This window comes from Temnothorax longispinosus, chromosome 1, assembly GCF_030848805.1.
Source record: "Temnothorax longispinosus isolate EJ_2023e chromosome 1, Tlon_JGU_v1, whole genome shotgun sequence".
NCBI classification, from domain to species: Eukaryota; Metazoa; Arthropoda; class Insecta; order Hymenoptera; family Formicidae; genus Temnothorax; species Temnothorax longispinosus.
This window is the reverse complement of record NC_092358.1, coordinates 23939754-23958548: the sequence shown is the minus strand read 5'-3', so window position 1 is coordinate 23958548 and position 18795 is coordinate 23939754. Positions and strand designations below refer to the sequence as shown.

General features: G+C 39.6%; 1 protein-coding gene across 1 annotated transcript in view; it reads left to right on the top strand.

Moving 5' to 3' along the window:
* LOC139819805 (lachesin) overlaps nt 1-18795 on the top strand; it is a 163229-nt gene that overhangs the window by 126614 nt on the left and 17820 nt on the right. Inside the window, exons 6-7 of the mRNA XM_071789546.1 lie at nt 5674-5891; nt 6699-6774. Of these exons, the coding sequence (XP_071645647.1) occupies nt 5674-5891; nt 6699-6774 (294 nt within the window). The remainder of the gene's footprint in view (nt 1-5673; nt 5892-6698; nt 6775-18795) is intronic.

Here is an 18795-nt window from a genome sequence, read left to right as displayed (position 1 = left end):
GTGATGTTGAGCAACATTGGTTATTAATCCAATTAACATCTCATTAGGCAGAAAACAGAGGTTTTTAAAACAAAATTTTTCATTAGGCATCAAAAATAGTCGGGAATGAATTCGTTGGGATTATTAACATCTTTCTTAAACAAAATTAAGGATTGGCCGGGTAACCTTTCTTTAGCTTTGCTATTATCGAGCGTATGTGTTTTGTTTTTAAAATTAAGAATATTTTATATTGCACCATGATAAATGGATACAGGAATTCATGTATACAGTAAGTTATGTCGCGTAAGTTGTATACTCTCTAAATCTGAATTAGTGAAGTCACTGGAGTGGCATACTTTAGACTGACGCATCAGTGATTATTCACTGATAATAGTCACTGATGCGTCAATCTAAAGTATGCCACTCCAGTATATCAGTAAATAGTCACTGATGCGTCAGTCTAAAGTATGCCACTCCAGTAACTTTTCACTAATTCAGATTTGGAGAGTAATGAAATTAGAATGTAGATTATAACTGCGTCGATACCCTTTTTTTAGAATCTAAAATTTAAATCATAAAAGTATCTAATGTATGATAGCAAAAAGTGTTTGCAAATTAAGACGAATGATTATGCAGGAAACGATTACAAGCGGTTACAGCTTGAAGGAACCGCTGTTGTTTCACACGATATAGAACGAGGTCAGGAGAGCCTCAAGATTGACGATACGGAAGCATTAAGGAAGGGCAAGGTCAACGATAATGTTCTTATCGCGCTTGCGAAACAGCTGCTTGCTTATCGTGGCTCACAGGTTCTCTCTCGTTAGACGTTATGCGCAATGCGTTCAGCCAGATAATCTTGATCGAGCAAATAATCCTGCGATCCGGCACAATTTCACGAATGTCTTGAACGTGTCTCAGTAGCATTCCGCATACAGTTATTTTTAATTCTACCTTGGCTAGAATTGTATTACTTTGAGTCTTTAACGCGTGCCAAAAGTACCAACTTTAGCACGGACTTAAAAACTGTTAAATCACTGGCGTGAAAAAAGGAGGAAGTAAACGAGAAGGTAAATGAAAAGTGGCATCCGATAATTAACAGCTTTTAATCGTTTTATCATTTTAATTATTTTTCATCGTTTTAAATTTAAAGTGATATTATTCGGCGATATTTTACAAACGGATAATTGCCTTTTAGCCCCCGAAAGCATTGATTTCAAATCTGTCACATATTACACATATTTTACATACAGGACGTTTTATATCCGATAATATCTCAGAGAAAATATAGTGATTTTATACACAAAAAGAGAAATAGAATAAATTTTAATTTTTGTTTTTGATAAAAATCACTGTTGAAAACTGGAAAATTAGTAATGTCTTTTTCTTCCTCTGAGCGTACATGATCTTCCTGTTACGAGGTTACGGTCGTGAAGCATGTTGGAAATAACGGGAGGTAAAGGTATAGTCTTGAAATTCGCAATTATTTCCCTTTAATATAAATTTTCATAAAGTTTAGAGAAAATTTTTCATAATTGATAAGCGTACGCGTCTATTTTCGTTTTCCTTTTCTTCCCTCGCGCGGATAATTTGACGGGAAAGCAGCGCGTAGCGGTTCGACTGGAAACATTGAGGCAAAATTTTATGCGCTGCACACTGCCTGAGCAAGCCAGCAGCGCGCGTCCAGCCATTCTTTATTAAAGGGCATACCGATCTTCAGGCTTCAAGGCCTCTTGCGTGATGAATGTAAGGCCGAACTCTCGTAACGTAACCCGTCTCGACCTAGCCTCTGCCTACCCTATATATACCTAAAACGTACCTACGTACCTTTAACTCTGTTTAACTTCCACCTGAATTAGCTTTCATCTACCTTGCGGGTCGTTCCACACATTGTTCTCCGCAATCTAACTCGACGTCGTTTACATTTCGCAGTGGCCCGTGCTAATGTTTAAACCCTTCACTGTTCACCGCGGATCACTTTGCTTGATAAAACATCTATTACCTGTAAAAATTTCCCGCTTGAAACACGTATTGTTATAATATGCCGAGTTATAATATGTTGATGAAATAAAATTCTGTGAGATGATTATATATGATTCTCTTTAATTCCTTGGCATCGAGCAATATCTCTCTTCTGTTTTAACAATAACGCAATAATTTTACAAATGTAATTACGCGTTTACTTCTGTATCTACGCCGTTAATTAAAATTCCGATAAAGTGGAACGTTTCTTCGGACTAGATTAAAGAATAGGAATATTTTAGTAGCTTATACCTAAAGAAATGGATCGTCGTCGCATTCTTACTAACAATAAAGTAAGAAAGAAGTATTTCTAAACTAATCAAAGAATACGAATGTAAAAGGAGACGTAAAAACGTTTCAAAAAAGTTTATATATCTCTTGCAATTAATTATATGTAAAGCCCGTCAATGCACGCGAAGAAGTGTCTTACGTTGAAAGCACTCCGCTTTCATCGATCGAATTTGACATCGCGCGCAAAAGACACTTTGAGAGAAAAAAAAGAAATGAACGTAGGACGTCCAACGGCTCCGGTCAGAGGCCTTCGTCTACCAGGAAAGCCCGAGCTTGTCTGCGCAATAAGGATCCGAAGCATTGCAGACAACCTAGGTTGGTCCCGTCCCTTCTCACCCTCAGACGGAATGTTTTGCATTTTAAGAAGGTGTCGGATATCCTTTGCGTTATCCGAAGACAGGCCTCCCTCGTTGCTTCGCGCTCGTCGCGGGGCAGGGGGGAAAGAAGGGAAAAAGGGTGCGGGGAGACGACACGAGAGGCACAAGAGCGATCCCTCCCTTGAAATCCGTAGTAATTCACGGTCCTGTATTACGTGGCAAAAAGAACACCCACCCCGGCGAGACGACCGATGCTAGCGGGGTCGCTTTACAGTGAACGAACGGGGAATCCGCGAGAGCGTGTTTAGTAGACGCGTCCGATGTTATACATTTAACGATATTTATTTTACTTGCACGTTACTTTTTTTTTCGTCACTAAGAATTATAGTTGCACGAAATTTCTCGATTTTACGTAACATATCAATGCATTACGTATTTTAAGAACAAATTTAACTTTTTGTGTAAAACACTGATAAAATAAGTTTTTTTTTTGCGGTTGATTTTGATTCCGGCATTACAAAAAATGTGAGAAATTATGGAATTTTTCCCGAATATGTTTGCTTACAGCGTTAATAATTTTTTATAAAAAAATAGACTTCTAACGTTTTATAAAAGTATAATCGTGGATAGGAATTGAAATAATAAATCATACTGTTATAAAAGAGAATATTTCTCAAAGAGAGAGTTTCAAGATTTTTGGCATATTCAAGACTCCCGAAATATTCCAAGATTTTTAAGACTTCCAAAAATTGTTTAATTCCGAATAACATTTGAAACGATTTGAGATTCTCGTCACATATTCGAATAGATTTATATTTTGAGTTAATCACTATTTGCAGAATGTCTCGCCTAATAAATAATGAAAGGGAGTAATATTCTATTCTATAAGCATGAAATTAGTAAACACTTAAAGCGACGAAAATTCGAAAGAGTCGTCGCGAATAAGCGAAAGAGTTGAAAAACAATCGCCGGAAAACGGATTGGTTGGACTCTCGTGTGGTCATTTTCTAGAGGACTCGAAGGACAATCGCATTTAATCGAGTCGCCGTTTACCGAGGCTCTTGCTTAAAGGAGATCCCAGATGAAACGGGAGCAAACTCGATCGTTCCGGTATCCAGGATCCGACAAACCCTGTTTTTCTCTTTTTCTAGGGAAACTGTTAAAAAAAACAGTACTTTCTCTCCTTCGTAAAATACATTTTTCAAGCAGTTTTTTAATGGCTTTTATTGAATAATTAAAATTAATTGTTAATTTGCGGATTGTGGATCGTGCAATAATTGTGCAGCAAATTATAGAAAATTACTGAAATCGAAGAAAAAGATTGTAAGACAAATTTTATTCCGAAAGTTGTTCGAGAGATTTGCGACCGTACCGAGAAGAAGTATCTCGTAAATCAAGAGATATGATGTATTCGAGGAAAAGTAAAAATAGAGATTTTAACTCATTGATAGTTAAGTTATATAATTTCGCAAGTACAGCTTGCAATTAGTAAGTATGCAAAATTTGTCTATCCGTTATGCATAAGTCTTTTGTTCTATAAAATAGAACTTCTATTTTTAGCATGAGAGAAGAGAGGAGAGCGCATTTAATTCTCTGTGGAATTTGTGAAGTTAGTTTCTCCATTCCTGGCCATTCAACGAATAATCGATATTATTTAAATGCTGAAATTATTTACGCCGATTTTGAGCGTTGCACGCGTCAAATCAGATTTTTCATGCACGATTTCAAATCGACATCTTCTACTTATTGATCTCTTCCGCGGGAATAATACGTTTGAACAAAAATAGTTTGTTCGGAGAAACGTAGTCGTTTGCCTTTGTTTATATATTTTTATCGCTTATGCAATCAGCTGTCATTTGTATTCGGCTTGTTTTGCGTGATATTTTTCTCGCGAATATCGTGGCAGTCTGTGAGAGAATATGGGTTAGGGGTTAGGTATATTCTTAGAAGGTTAAGTTAAATTGAAGCGGTCTTACCTCGAGGAAATGTTATCACCAGCCCTGACAACAAGGGGCAGGGGGTTGTTCATCGAAATGGGATTACTTTTTTATTAAAGGGCCGCGTGATACGCATTTAGGATTCACGATATATAGCAAAAATTAAGCCCAGCTTTCCATGTTATGTTTGTATAAAACTTTAAAAAGTGCCTCTCTCTCTCTTTCTCCTTCTCTTTCAACCCATAAAAATGCGAAGTTTTGCGCCCATTTTTTATGCACGTAAAAACTTTTTATTTTCTTAATTATATTTGTGGGACATTGAAAACATTATTTTAATCTTATTTAATCTATATTATATCCATATACCACCAACTCATCATTTAGTATAATTTCTTTTAAGTAATTATTTTATATTCATTAATATAATAATAGAGAGACTGAAAAGGTTCTTGACCGTACCGAGAAAATACAATTTTTATAGGAGAAAAAGAGATATTAAAAGAACCGGAAGACAATATTAATGCGTAAACATTTTTATCGATATATATTATGTAAATTGTTTCTGTAATAATTCTTCATTTATTTCGTTTCTATAATGGTTAAAGAGATAACGATCGCAAAGAAGATGAAATATCTTAATATAAATATTTTCAACATCCACATCCGCATTCTAGCGCCTTTTTGTCGTACGTATATGATCGAACAGATCGTTAGCGGACTGATAGTTAAGGCCACGTGCCACAACGTTCTGTTATCTTTATTGGCCTTTCCTATCGTGCAATCACCAATACAAATATTTAAGTAATAACGTCGTTAAAATCCATGTAATTGAATTCTTTTTACTGAGACATTCGCTCCTAAGCAACTCCGATCCAAAGTTGAGAGTGCAGAGAGTCTTAAACTTGGTGTCTTTATTCTAAGAAATATAATTCATTCAATTAGTACATCGAAAAAGAAATTCGCGATCGTCTCGAGTTATCCCTTCGCACCGGCTCGCAGCGCGCGCGCTCGTAATCGAGCCGGGCGAGCGAGATTTATAGACGCGTGAAAGGGATATCGATCGTAGGCCCATCGTGTATTGTTAGTAATTGGAACATTTATGAGCCAATCAATCACTTCTGCTGTTGCAGTCCCCCCTATGCTCTGGATACCGCACCAATTGGTCGGCGCGCCCCTGGGTTACTCCGTTACGCTGGAATGTTATACCGAGGCTCATCCGACTTCTTTGAATTACTGGGCGAGGGAGGACGGCCTAATGATTCACGAGAGCGGTAAATACAAGACTGTGTCGTTGCCGGACAGGCCACCCTACAAGACGCACATGACGCTTACGATATGCGATATACAGGTGAGTGAAGGCATAATCAACAATTCCATTTGTTTTTCGAAAATAACCCATTTAAGAATTCCCAAATAATTCTTCGCGTACATTTGCAATTGTATAAAAATGGTTTTTGAGAAAAGAAGCAAAAAAGGATTTCTTCTTTATTATATATATGTATATATAAGAATTTATCGTTAATTATATAAACAGTATAAAAATATTTTTAGTTCTTCCAATACATTACACGAAAATTGAGCGTAAATTTTTTTGCATATTTAATGAATTAAAATTGCACGATAATCGGAACACGAAAATCGCGACGTAATAATCGCTGTTAAAAAAGCGCGTGACTTAATCATGTATACCGCGTTAAAATTCACGATTGGGTAATATATAGCGCCATATCGTAAATCACGATCGTTGCAAATGGACGATGAGCGCGACAGACGATGAACGTAATAAAGCACTCGTCTAGAATATCCGCACAAAATAAAATGCATAATACATGGCGCTATACGACTACATAGATATCAGAATAATTTACGACTATTTAGTAATAACGGTATTAACATTTCAGAAGATACAATAACAATAACTATCGATTAACATTAAAAGAAAATACAATACTTTGTACATTTGCGTGATTCTATTAATTATAAAAGAATAAAATTCGTAATGAGCAAAGTCATGAATATACGGGGGAATTAAAACGTTTCGGTTTTAAATATTAAATTTGACAATTAATAAAGAATATTTTATTGTGATTACTTCATTAAAATTTCCATGCATTTTAGAGAGTGGTGTAATTTGCTTTCACCGGTTTACTTTCAGAAAGAAGACTACGGTAGCTACAAGTGCATCGCCAAGAACCCACGTGGAGAAACCGACGGGACGATTCGTCTGTACAGTAAGTATATATCTCTCTCGGTTTGCCTGCATGCGCCCCGAGCCATCTCTCCTCAGTATCGTTTACTAAGGTAATGACGGTTCGTCGCGAGCTGTTTGGCGCGTTTATGTCGTTCTGTCATTCCCCGGTTGTTTACGAAGTCGACGAAGACGGTCGGTTCTCAACGAACTACGTAATTTCTACGGCACACCCGTTGACGGATACCGTGGTTTCTTCGGGCAACGCGCGCTCAGCGCACGGTTTGACACGGTTAAACTCCGCGACGAACGCGCGCGCGTCACGCGATCTTCCTCCTAGACAAATATATCCATGTTAATTACCTCTGCCTAATATTTGCCAACAGATCGCGATTCGCAGTGGCACTTTCCTTGAATTAAATCGCAACATTAGTTGGCTGCAGTTTAACGCGGTTTGTATAAATACCGAAAGCAGCTCCACATACGTGTATGTATGTGTGTGTGTGTGTGTGTGTGTGTGTGTGTATATATATATATATATATATATATATATATATACGTATATATGTAGAGGAAAGTATATATGTATACTACTGTTTAGGCTTTACCCCTGACTGGGTCTCAATGCTCCCACATTTTTAATGTGACACGCGTTTCTTTTTCTCTTTTTTTTTCTTTTCGATTCGTTAGTCTTCGCCTGCGCTTTACGTTACCTTCGCCGTGTGAAGGAATATAAAATGCATACAATCAAGGATTTCATCTGCGGCTTACAGTCACGATAAAACTGGAGATATGGATGAAATATGGGGACGAAGTACGAACGTACGTACCTCATGAAAAAGAGTATGAATCGGGATATGTAGAGAGCAAATAGAATCGACGGCGCTTACGAAAACGAATGCGGGGAGATCACTCCATTAGTATGGATCGGTTTTTCGCATTAGCAATATTCAAATGAAGCAAACATTTAGCATAAAAGACTACCGATAAGAGAAAGAGTGGTGGGAATGTAAACCTTCCTAGTTCGATAAAAACAAAAGGCGAAAACGATTGTTCGATATATATAGAATTTTTCTTTCTTGCCGTCAATCTCGCTACGGACCTCCGCACGTAAATGTTTAACAAATTAGATATTTCTTAAATATCTAGATTATTTACGTAAGAAAAGTTACGCAAGAAATCGAGATTATTTCAAAAATAAAACGCGCATTATACATTTTCTAGATATTTTTCAATTAATTACACATCTAAAAATATCCCTCTTTTAACTAAAACGGTCTCTTTGTATTAAAATCGTAATTGATGTTACAAGCTTAGCTATGCGAAACTGGATAGTTGCAAATTCGCGCGTGCCGCGCATACTATCCACATTGTGGCGCAGACAAAATTAAAATTTTTCGAAAGCACCTTTTTTTAGCTTTGCAGATAAGCGACGTCTTTTTTAGAAGAAAAAAAATGATTTTTTTTCTTTTGCGCGAAACAAAATTAACCGCGATACATCGCGATGGTAAATTATTGCGAAAAGCATTTTCGACGGAATCCCATATTCCGACCGGATGACTCGTTGGACTATTGGTGTGGCGCTAATGCTGAATTATTGGTATCCCCGAAAGGGATGCGGGATTAACCGCGCGCTAAGAGTCATGCTCCGCAATCAAATGCGATGCGGAGTTATATACGAGCGTCGTTATATATTCTATTCTAAGACGCGTAATTATTGATAATTGCGAACGCTTAAGGCCGGGACTATTGTCTGTACGATATGCACAAACGATTCTCACGATGCATTTTTGTCTTTATACCGATGTACATCACAACTTGGAATTGTGACGAAAGAAATATAATAAGATATTCAATAAATTGACATATCTTGAGATTTTAGAAATTGAACTCCTTTGATGGGGATTAACGTTCTCGCCTTGCGCGGAAAAGTAAACAGCAAATAAAGAGAGGGTGTGTGCGCCCTTTTTCCATCCATTTAAAATCGTCGATTTAGAATCGACTGTGACCATCCCCATTGTTCTGTCTACGAGCGAGAGGATGAGAATACGAGGAAAAAGTCAGACCAGAAAGGAATTCGAATTTCTCGGAGCTTCTCCAAAGAGGAAGCGGAGAAATAACTTCGAAAAGGTCCCGCGAAGGCTTGGCGGAGGTACACGACGGCCCAGGGGAGAGAAGCAAACAAACCTACTTCGGTACAGTCAGTAACAACCGGCAGAAGTAACGGAATCCGTCGCGTTCCTTGAAGATGGTCGGGCGGGCTCGAAATTAAGTGGCGGCAGTTAGAGATATGTCAGACAAGTTTTATTAAGCGACATAAAAAAAGAGATTTGTAGACTGACTGAAGGAAACGAGCGATGCGGGAGCAGAGGGGGGGGGGCAGGACCTTACCTCACTCCGCGGGGGTAAGTCGTCCCGCGAAGCGAAGAGGATGCCTCGGTTGCGGAGCTACAGCAGCAGTAAAGAATAGGGGAAACAGACGAGGGGTCGAGATATGAATTTATTATTAAGGACTGCCTAAGGGGCAAAGTACCCCTGTTTCTTGATATCCGAGCGCGTTTCGTGCCCGCGTCTTACCTCGCCTTTACCCTCTTGAGGCCCCTTTTTTCCTTCGCAGAGATCCATCCCCTTTCCCTTCCCCCTCCGCTCTTTACTCGAAAAAGCTCGAATTTCCTGGCTAATTTATTCCGCGGTCGAGTCAAACTGCTATTTGTAGCGGTGTTGAAGCGCGGGCTTAGCGCGCGAAGAGTGACAGGTGGAACGGGGCAAAACTTACGGCGTTCGCTCGGATAGTAACAATATCGTATTCATTTGGCTCCTCGTCTCGTCCTTCGTCTCCCTCTGCCGCCCCCACCGCCTCTCCCCTCCCTCTTGTGATTTCCTCAGCCCGAGCGTCGTATACATAATGCAACGTCCACCCCTGCCGCATCCACCGGTTCAACCGCTCTCTGTGTCGCTGCTAAGACGCGGATTTAATAAACGGCCGTTACGCGGCTGCTTTGTCGGCGTCCATAATGTCATTTTTCACTCCCCTTAATTCGGACATGCTTGTGCATGGGACATTATCCTTTTACACGGGGTCTGCCGGGAAAAAATGTGTAACACTAAATTAGTGCAAATAATGTATCTAATACTTAAATAGATACGAACGTAATCTTTTTAACACCGTAATATTTTTTTTTGAGATAGTTGGTAATTATTATTTTTTATTGATTTTATACGATATACATATATTACATTAATAAGTTACGTCTCTCTTTATACGAGTTTACAAGGATTATTGGGTCTGTCGCTATATATGTTGCAGCATCATATTCATCTCTCTATCGTGATAATTTGATTGTTTCTATCAAGAGTCAATTAATCACGATTGTATATATCTAAATTTTATTATCGCACTTTTTGGCAAAGTACATCGCTTCAACGATTGACATGTTACACCTCTAAAACCGTGTTTTTACTCTTGTAAATCTCGATACCGTAAAACTTCCTCGCAAGGTAATTATAATGCGACTCGCGACAGTAAAAATCTCTTAACGCTTAACAAGCTCCTGATAAAATTCTTGCAAACGAAAAACTTCTTGTTGTACTCAAATTCCTTCTGCAAATCCATACTGAGTTGTCCGGACTTTGAAAACTTCCGCGGTCGCGTGGTATCGTGGCTCGCAAAGTTCTACGAGCTTTTCATTTGGATTTGAGAATTTCACTAACGAATTCTTCAGCGTAAGATGCAAACGAAGTCGTGGCCCGGCGTGACTTTGATAAATTTGTTGTGAAACTCTTTCTGCACATGCATTCCGGACGCTGGTAACGCAGCGGCACTTAGCAATTTTGCCATCGGAGTTACACGGAGGAACGAGTTTCACCGAAAATCTCGTTTAGATTTTGAAACGTTGCCGGCAAGCATTTTCTCACTGATATTCACGCAGATAGTATCTCCACGAAGTTATATTCTTAACTTATCCGAGAGGTGTGCTCCGAAGAAATATTCATTTCCAGCTATATTAGTATTCCTATTTCTCGGATAATTTTGGAATATCATGAATATTATAAAATGTAATTGTTCTATAAATATCAATCACTCCTTGCTACAATATTAATGCAATTGAACACTTTTGAAGGCTTTTAGCGAGAGGTGTTTAAGTTATTGTTACTCATTTATTAAGTAATAGATCCGTGAAAAAAGGTGAAGCGAGAAAGAAATATATCATTTTTGAATAATTTTTAATAATTATAGTACTACATATATATATAGTATTTTATTTCTACACAGAAAGGACGGTTTTGCTGAAGTATCTAAAAATTTAGCTAGATACAGATCTGAAAATAATTTTTTTGTATCATCAAAAAAAAATTATTTTTAGATCTATATCTAACTAAATTTTTAGATAGGTACTTCAGCAAAACCGTTCTTTCCGTGTAATATTAAAGCTAATTGGTACTTTCTTTTTATAACACATTTTTTAATTCTATTTTTAAAAGAAGCAAGAAAGAATTTATCATTTTCGAAATGGAGCAATTTTTAACAATTATAGTGCTGCATATCTGTACCTTAGAAGTAAAGAATCGTATGTCCATTTTTAAACATTTCGAGAAAGAAATAATACATTTTTTTAGATATAAAATAAAAGTAGCGACTTGATTTATTAAGTTTTGAATAAAAGTATCTTACATGTTTAATAGTGCAATAACACGCTGTACCTGGGTTAAAAATTAAGTTACTATAAAAATTTTCAATACGACTTTTTCTAAACATTGTATCTTAGGAACTAATAATAATAAACATAAGATGTTTTATACACTTTATATTATACACTTTAAGCTCCTGTTATATTGAAAAGTGAATTAGCTCCATTTTGACAGAAACTAGAGATACGATCCTTTACTTTTAAGGTACAGATATAGATTAAAGCTAACTGATATCTGCTCTTAATAACACATTTTTTTAACTATTTTTTAATAGATTCGTCGTTTATAACGACGGACGAGTAACTCGAAATTCCGTGTACATATCGTGTACTATAAATTCATAGGTTTAAAACTGCAATTCTCCTCTCCGCGGAATGGGTCTTGCAGTATAATTTACAATAGAAATCACATGAGATTTCACGTCGAAGAACTCACCGTTGAATTCTTCATCTCGAGAGGCGGGCGAACATAACTGCTTGCACAGTGGGCACTTTTCGACGGCGTGATATCGCGAAGTTCTCTATTACCTCCGCCGCTTTAATTATGAATTGATCAGACTTCCGCAAACTCGGCAGACACAAAACGGGACGTCCCACCGATATGGCACACCTTTCTATAACTTCGTCAGCGCGCGGAGGCGTAAAAATTTTGTACCGGGTTGTATGGAGACCCCGCTGTCTACCTTCGGGGCATGAGTTCGTACCGCACGGCCGAAACTTTAACGTGGAGAGCCTCGGGGTCGCTTCGAAACTTTTGTCCTCCTCGTTGAGTCGCGATTCTTAGTAACCCCCGATTCAATAAATTATTTATGATGCAATGGACGAGCAATCTTACACCCCCGTTTACTATACCTGAGATACGAAACTGCGTCGCTCCGGCAACTCTGTATCGTAACTTTGCCGATATTATTTCCGTCAACACTGATATGTGCGTGGACCTCTTCCCTCTTTTCTCTTTCGTAAAAACGAGTTTAAAGATAAATTAATATAATTCATTATTTCATAGTTTGTAGAGCTGTAAAAATTTTTTCAAGACCTATGAATTGTGCTTCAAAACGCGATAACGAGACACGCATTATAAAAATATTCTGTATTCTGAAATGCGGAGATAATGATTGCGAAAGAAATGTTTTGCGCATGTAACGGTGTAACATATATATATTGTGTAACCTAAATGAATTCATTTACGCAAGAGATTACGACAGAAAAATAATTTCACGTTATCATAATGCGCTAATGCTGCATAATCGGGAATAATGTGCGCCGTTGTTACGGTACGGTGTATTCTCGTCGCTGCCATGCCCTGGAAATTGAGAGTCTATTTTTAATGGGCGTATTTCTCCATATATGTGAAATAATTATGAACGGCGACCTTGTTACCCAAATTCATTACATGTACTCATTCTGATTGCGGAACAAAAAAGAAGAGAGCCTGCGCTTAGAGCGTAGCTTTCGAGCTCTATAAATACAGATTGTGTCGCTCACAATAGCGGGAACGAGCGCGCTCCGCGGGATGAGCTTACGCTCGTAAAACTGAATCCCGAAATCTGTTAGTGCGTCTCGAACGATTTTCCACATTCTCAGAACGAATGATGAATATTCATGGCAACTTTGTGGCGTATTACGAAAGTGAGAAAATCTTAGAGCGCCGGCGAAAGGGTAATTAACTTCACGCCTTGATGCCGGCGCGACGGAAAGAGTTGCCGTTTCCCGACACATTTTTGTCTCTTTACTGTGCAAATTTCGCGTGGCGTATTTTTAATGGCCGCACGGTTGAATTAATTGCGGAGTAGCGGACACACTGCTTCGTTACTTCCTGAAAGGTAAATTCGTTAAATGTCTCGTTCTCTCGCCGTACACGCGGACAATATGCGTGCACACATATTTGCCTATGTATAAGCGTGGGAGCGGGCGACAAGTACTTTTTATGAGAGACCATCCCGGATTTACCGTCATGCAAAACCGTCGTGAAAATAGGTCAGCGGAAAAATCGGCGGGGAATATCTTCGGAAAATAACAATTGCCTTGAATGTATCAATACGTATTTAGTTGTGTTTCGCGTATATCTTGCTTTTTGTTAAGCCATCATTGTTTCTGATATCTAGACTGCGTATTGTTTGTACGTTTATTATTCTTTATACAATATAAAAAATTCAATGCGTATACACATATATCTTTTATTAAAACTTTTTAAAGGAGAAAGATTGATACACCTTTTCGCGATCGAAATATTGCAATTATTCACTGCGAAATTTAGCGATCAATTTCTATGATTTTACAATGTTAAAATTTAATGCTTTTTTAAATTTTAATTATTGGAAAGATCTTGCTTTCGATAATAGTAACAAGAAAATCTGAAATCTTATAATTAAGTAACCGAAAATGAATCTGCTAATTTGTAATTTTGATTAAGTTAGCGTGTTAATTCATTTATTCATTATCGATATTCGTAAATAATAAAAACAGTTAAATATACATTTTCGATGCGATATCATCGCTGGATAAATCAGACTGCATGGATAGAGGAAAAAAAACAAATAACGACGAGAAAACGGGACTTACGTTCTATTGCGGCGAGTTTCACGCAAAGCGAGCTAATACCTATAAAAGCCGTTGCAAACGGCCGAAACTCATCAATCTAGGGATCCTGTCTGCGACTTCTATCAGTTTGTGTGCGCCGCCAACGAACGTGCGCCGGGGATAATGAAAGAAAAAGTGTCGACGTCCGTGTCAAGCTTTAATTGTCATCCTTTATTGGATGGTCACTCGTTGCCATGTCAAGGTAGTCGCAGTGATGTGTAAGCTCAGATCACTCTGGCACGCGTCTGCGTCTTTGGCCCTCCTCTCCTCCCTCCCCATCTCTTTTCTTCATCGCAGGGAGGAGGATTTCAGCTCCCGCTTCCTCGTCGTACCTCTTGTCGGCACCACGGGGGATATCTCTGAGAAAGAGATGCCAGATGAGAGAGCAATAGAGAGTCGCTTGTATAATTCATGGGACCGCCCGGCGTTCGTGGTCGATGGATCAACCCCGTCCGTGCCGCTACGCCTCCTCTCTCGTTCTCTCCCTCCCTCGTCCCCGGTCTCCCTGCGATAGTAACCTCCGCAGCATCTCAATGCTGACCGACCAGCAGATTAGCCCAAGGAAATTGCCAAACTTCTCTTCGCTCCGGCAGGAAAGTCGATTCCGAAAGTCGTCCCTCAAACGGCCAGTAACATCGGTCCGCCGGGCGACTGCGCTCTCCCTCCGGCGTCTGTCTCTTAAACAAACTAATGCGCCGTAACTTTGCCTCACTCTCTGTGCCGACGGGCTTTTGCGCGTCTCCTTTTGCGTTTGCGCGAGCGCTAATTCGGCTAGGAAGATCCCTTTCGGTATTGAGACCGAAGGAACAAACAATAATATTCGATTTGTGAGACGGGAGAATAAAATCGCTCGCCGAAAGTTTCTACACTAATTTCATAATATTCGAGCACAGCTTGATAACACGCAATAATGTAATATTTGGGACAATTTTTTTAAAACCTGTTTTAAAAATTTAACAGCGATACATCGATTAATCAAAATATCAATCTAAATAATTAATTAACAATACCTTCGCTGTCTTTCACTAGCATTCCGATCTTGCGTAACAAAGTGTCCCAACAGCACTTTGATTTGCATTAACGAGATAAAGTATACAATTAATGCGCAAACGATTCAGTTATGTCGGAGATTTGCTGCGAAATTGCCTTCACGCTCATTTAATGATACCGGCTTCCAATTACCATTGGTAACGGCGAAGGTAAGCAAGCGGAAGATGAAACGCCACGAAGATGGTAAAAGAACCGCCTCAATCGGCGTCGAACGAATGGAACAGTTCGACGAATGGAAATATATATATCTACGTACGGTAATGCGATTAAAGGGGGTGGTCTAGGAGGGCGCGAGAGAGAAGGGAAGGAAGAAGGAGAAAGAGGGAGAAAAAGAGAGACGGAACGCGCGTTAAAAAGAAAATCCCGAGAAGGAGGAGAAAATATTTCCATAAAATCCGCGAAGACGATGCCTTCGAGGGAAAGCCAATGTTAGTTCTCGTTCGGTGGATTCGTCGGAATCCGAAATCCGTCCTTGCGGTTTGTCGCAGGCGGGTTTCAGACGTCAACGCGATTTCATCCCGCCGTAAAATATATAACTGCTCCACAGACCCACCACGAGAGGAGTAGCTCTGCGAGCTTGTCTTTCGAAAACTTTGAGATTATAACGACACGTCAAACCGATGAATTTCTAGCCGTCCATTAACGTTTATTAACACATCATTGTAATAAGATTATTGTTAATTCGCACCTCCAAGACCGTATTGAGAAAACGCTCCGCGATGTTGTTCATCGTATTTGTGATATGGGGCATGAGAAAACTTTATTTATGAATTCGAACAGCGTAAGCAAAGAAACTCGAGCTGTTTAGGTCTGGTCGGGATGAATAGTTATCCCAGTAGTTAAATCAGCCATCTCGCCGACGTACTTCATTAAAGTCGGCGTTCCGTTTACGCTCTTGCCGATTACGCTACGTGTTGCGCGAGTCTTCACGACAGGATCCGCCCCGAGGCTGGTGTCGAAAGCAGATAATATGGATAGGAAACTCAGACAGTAATAATCCTCAATACGCGGATAGAGAACTCTCGCAATTGTTATTCCGAACGGGGGACGCGACGGTTGCTTAACTGAAATAACGAAAGTAATTCGTCGAATTACTTGAATTTCAATTTAAATGAATTAAAGTTGAATTAAAAAAGAATAGTATTATTGTATACTTTAAATGTATACTTTAAATATAGTGATACACGTAATGCTTAAAAAAATGTTCTGCGCTTAAAACAAATCTAAGAACTTTAGAGATTGGTTTTAAATCTGCGTTCAATGTAATTTAGATTTTTACATAAATAACCCATTATTTGCAAGGATTAATGTATTTTTAAGAGTATTAAATTTACCAATTTAAAGATAATTACGAGATAACAGATCGGCAATAGCATAAAAAAGTTAAATCGATTATCGATTTAAGTATGTGAATTAACTGTCCCAACAAAGAGCTGTATTTGAAAGACCGACAAAAAAATCAGTACACAGTTTACTGAGTTTGGAAAAACGTACAAAGATACAAAATTTACAACATTATTATTAGGCTATCAAGATCTAGCTCGAACCGTAAATGGCATTTTTTCCGGCAATAATTATAACAAAAATAACGCGAAACTCACACGGCGATAAACATGAGAATGAATATCAGGATATAATTTATTTGTAACGTGAATAATCTCTAACAAACGAAACAGATTTTTTTCCTTATTTTTTGCTTCGGGTAAACGCATTATGGGAAAATTGTTGAAAAATTAATTTCCCTGCAGACTCTAATTATGTCAAATCGAGATCTTTACTGGTTGCCGCGATTCAACCGGACGCTCGGTTACCGCGCGCATCGGGCCTTTCGCGTAAACGACGACGGCCCGATGTATTTAGTAGTCGCACATCGGAATCGGGAAGCCGGAAATGACAGCGGCTGGAATCCGAGGTGGCAGACGGGTAACGTATCGAGAGCCAAAGGAGAGAGAAAGGGCCACGGGGTATCGCCATAAGGGAGACTCGCTGACGGCGGTAAGATTGATTGGAGTCACGGGATGGAAAATTAACGGTCTAGCCCGGGTGGTCCAGGGTTGGGCAAAAGGTGCAGGAAGGCGCCGCGCCGCAGTCGAGGGATGGCGCCGTGACAGCCGCCGCATACTAATTCCCCACTTCCCCTCACTCTTCCTCGGTCTGTCTCTCTCTCCGTCTCTCCCCCTCGTCACCCTCGGCATCTACGAGCTGTTTTAGCCACCCTTAACCGCGCGCATCCACGCCCTCTCGCTCGGACGACCGCGCCGCTCCGCGAGGAAATGCCTTCCGGCGAACACCATTGGCTACTTTATCGAGATCACCGTTTGGAAATACGGTCCCGAACAAAGGCAGCTCTGATAGAATTATAACTACGTTATACCGGCCACCGTAACCCTTTCTGATCGTTACGGGATCTAACTAGAGACCTGGGGCAAGCGCAGGAAGTGAAATGATTTCGTGGAGAAACTGCTCTCGGAGCCACTCGAAGATCTGTCGAGAGAAATTCGCAAACACAACACACCTTTTGTGCTCTTTTGTCACGTGCGGCACGTGCGGCGACATGCCGCGCCGCGCCGCGCCGGTAGGAAGCCAAAGATGGTTTGGGAGCAGTTCCCAACCAGCGGCATTGGTAATCCCCACGGGATATCAGCGCGGATCGTCGCAACATCCGCCTTGAGACTTGCCCGGTTGGCGCGTTAATGGATCGATGCGTTACAAGGCGCGTTAATGTGACGAACCGACGTAGGTCGGTAATTATCAAAGAGGGCTTTGACTTCGCGTTTGCGGAAGATGCGCAGGGGCAAGGGTCGACGGGGGGTCGAAGATATATCGGCCGGAGAGCTTGCTAATACGACCTGTATATCTGCCTCTCCAATCGCTAATTGAATCAAACGGTCGAACGTCTTCGATCGATATGCTAGTGAGAGATTTCGTCGCGAGTAATTACAGACATGTAGCGACAGCTGCTGACAAAAGCGGGTCGGCGCCCGCTACTACCATTGTTTCGCGCGGAATTGGGTTACGCGATCGTAACCCGACGAAGCCTGGCAATTTCCTGCTTGTCGTACCGCGCCGAGATTCGATGACGCCTACGGCAAATTATTTCCTACGGATCTGTCGTCGATTTAGTTAATGATCGCGGTCCGACCGCAATAATGGCAGCATTGACGATTGGTGGCCATCGGCCTGGTCGCCTGTTCGTACCATCAACGATTTACAATTCAGACCGCGTGTAGTTTAATTACAGCGCGCTGGGACACGCGAGATAAAAAATTGACGATACGACGTTACGTGATGGGTTACGAGGCTCGAACCATCGAACGTTTGTTGCCGATTCTTTGACTTTCTTTTGGAATTGATTTTTTCTCGCATTTCTCGTATCAAGAATACTACTACAATAATTTTTGATAAATTAAAAATTGAAAATATTGGAAAACTTTTGGCAAACTTTAAAGAGATCTTGAGAAAAGAAAGTAAATAATTTGATTGAAAAATATTATTAATCATATTCTTCAACCAATTTCAAATGGATATTTATTAAAATATTAGCTTAAATTAATGGATATTAATAGATATTAATGGATATTGATTAAAATATAAGCTTAAATTATTATCAAAGTTGGGGAAATCAGAAAAATATAATAATCACGGTCGATATTTTCGCGAAAAAGAAAAAGATTTTAAAATGATCTAAAGAAGTTGCATTGACAAAGATATTCCAAGTAGTTTTATTCTTCAGGAGTACCCTGTAT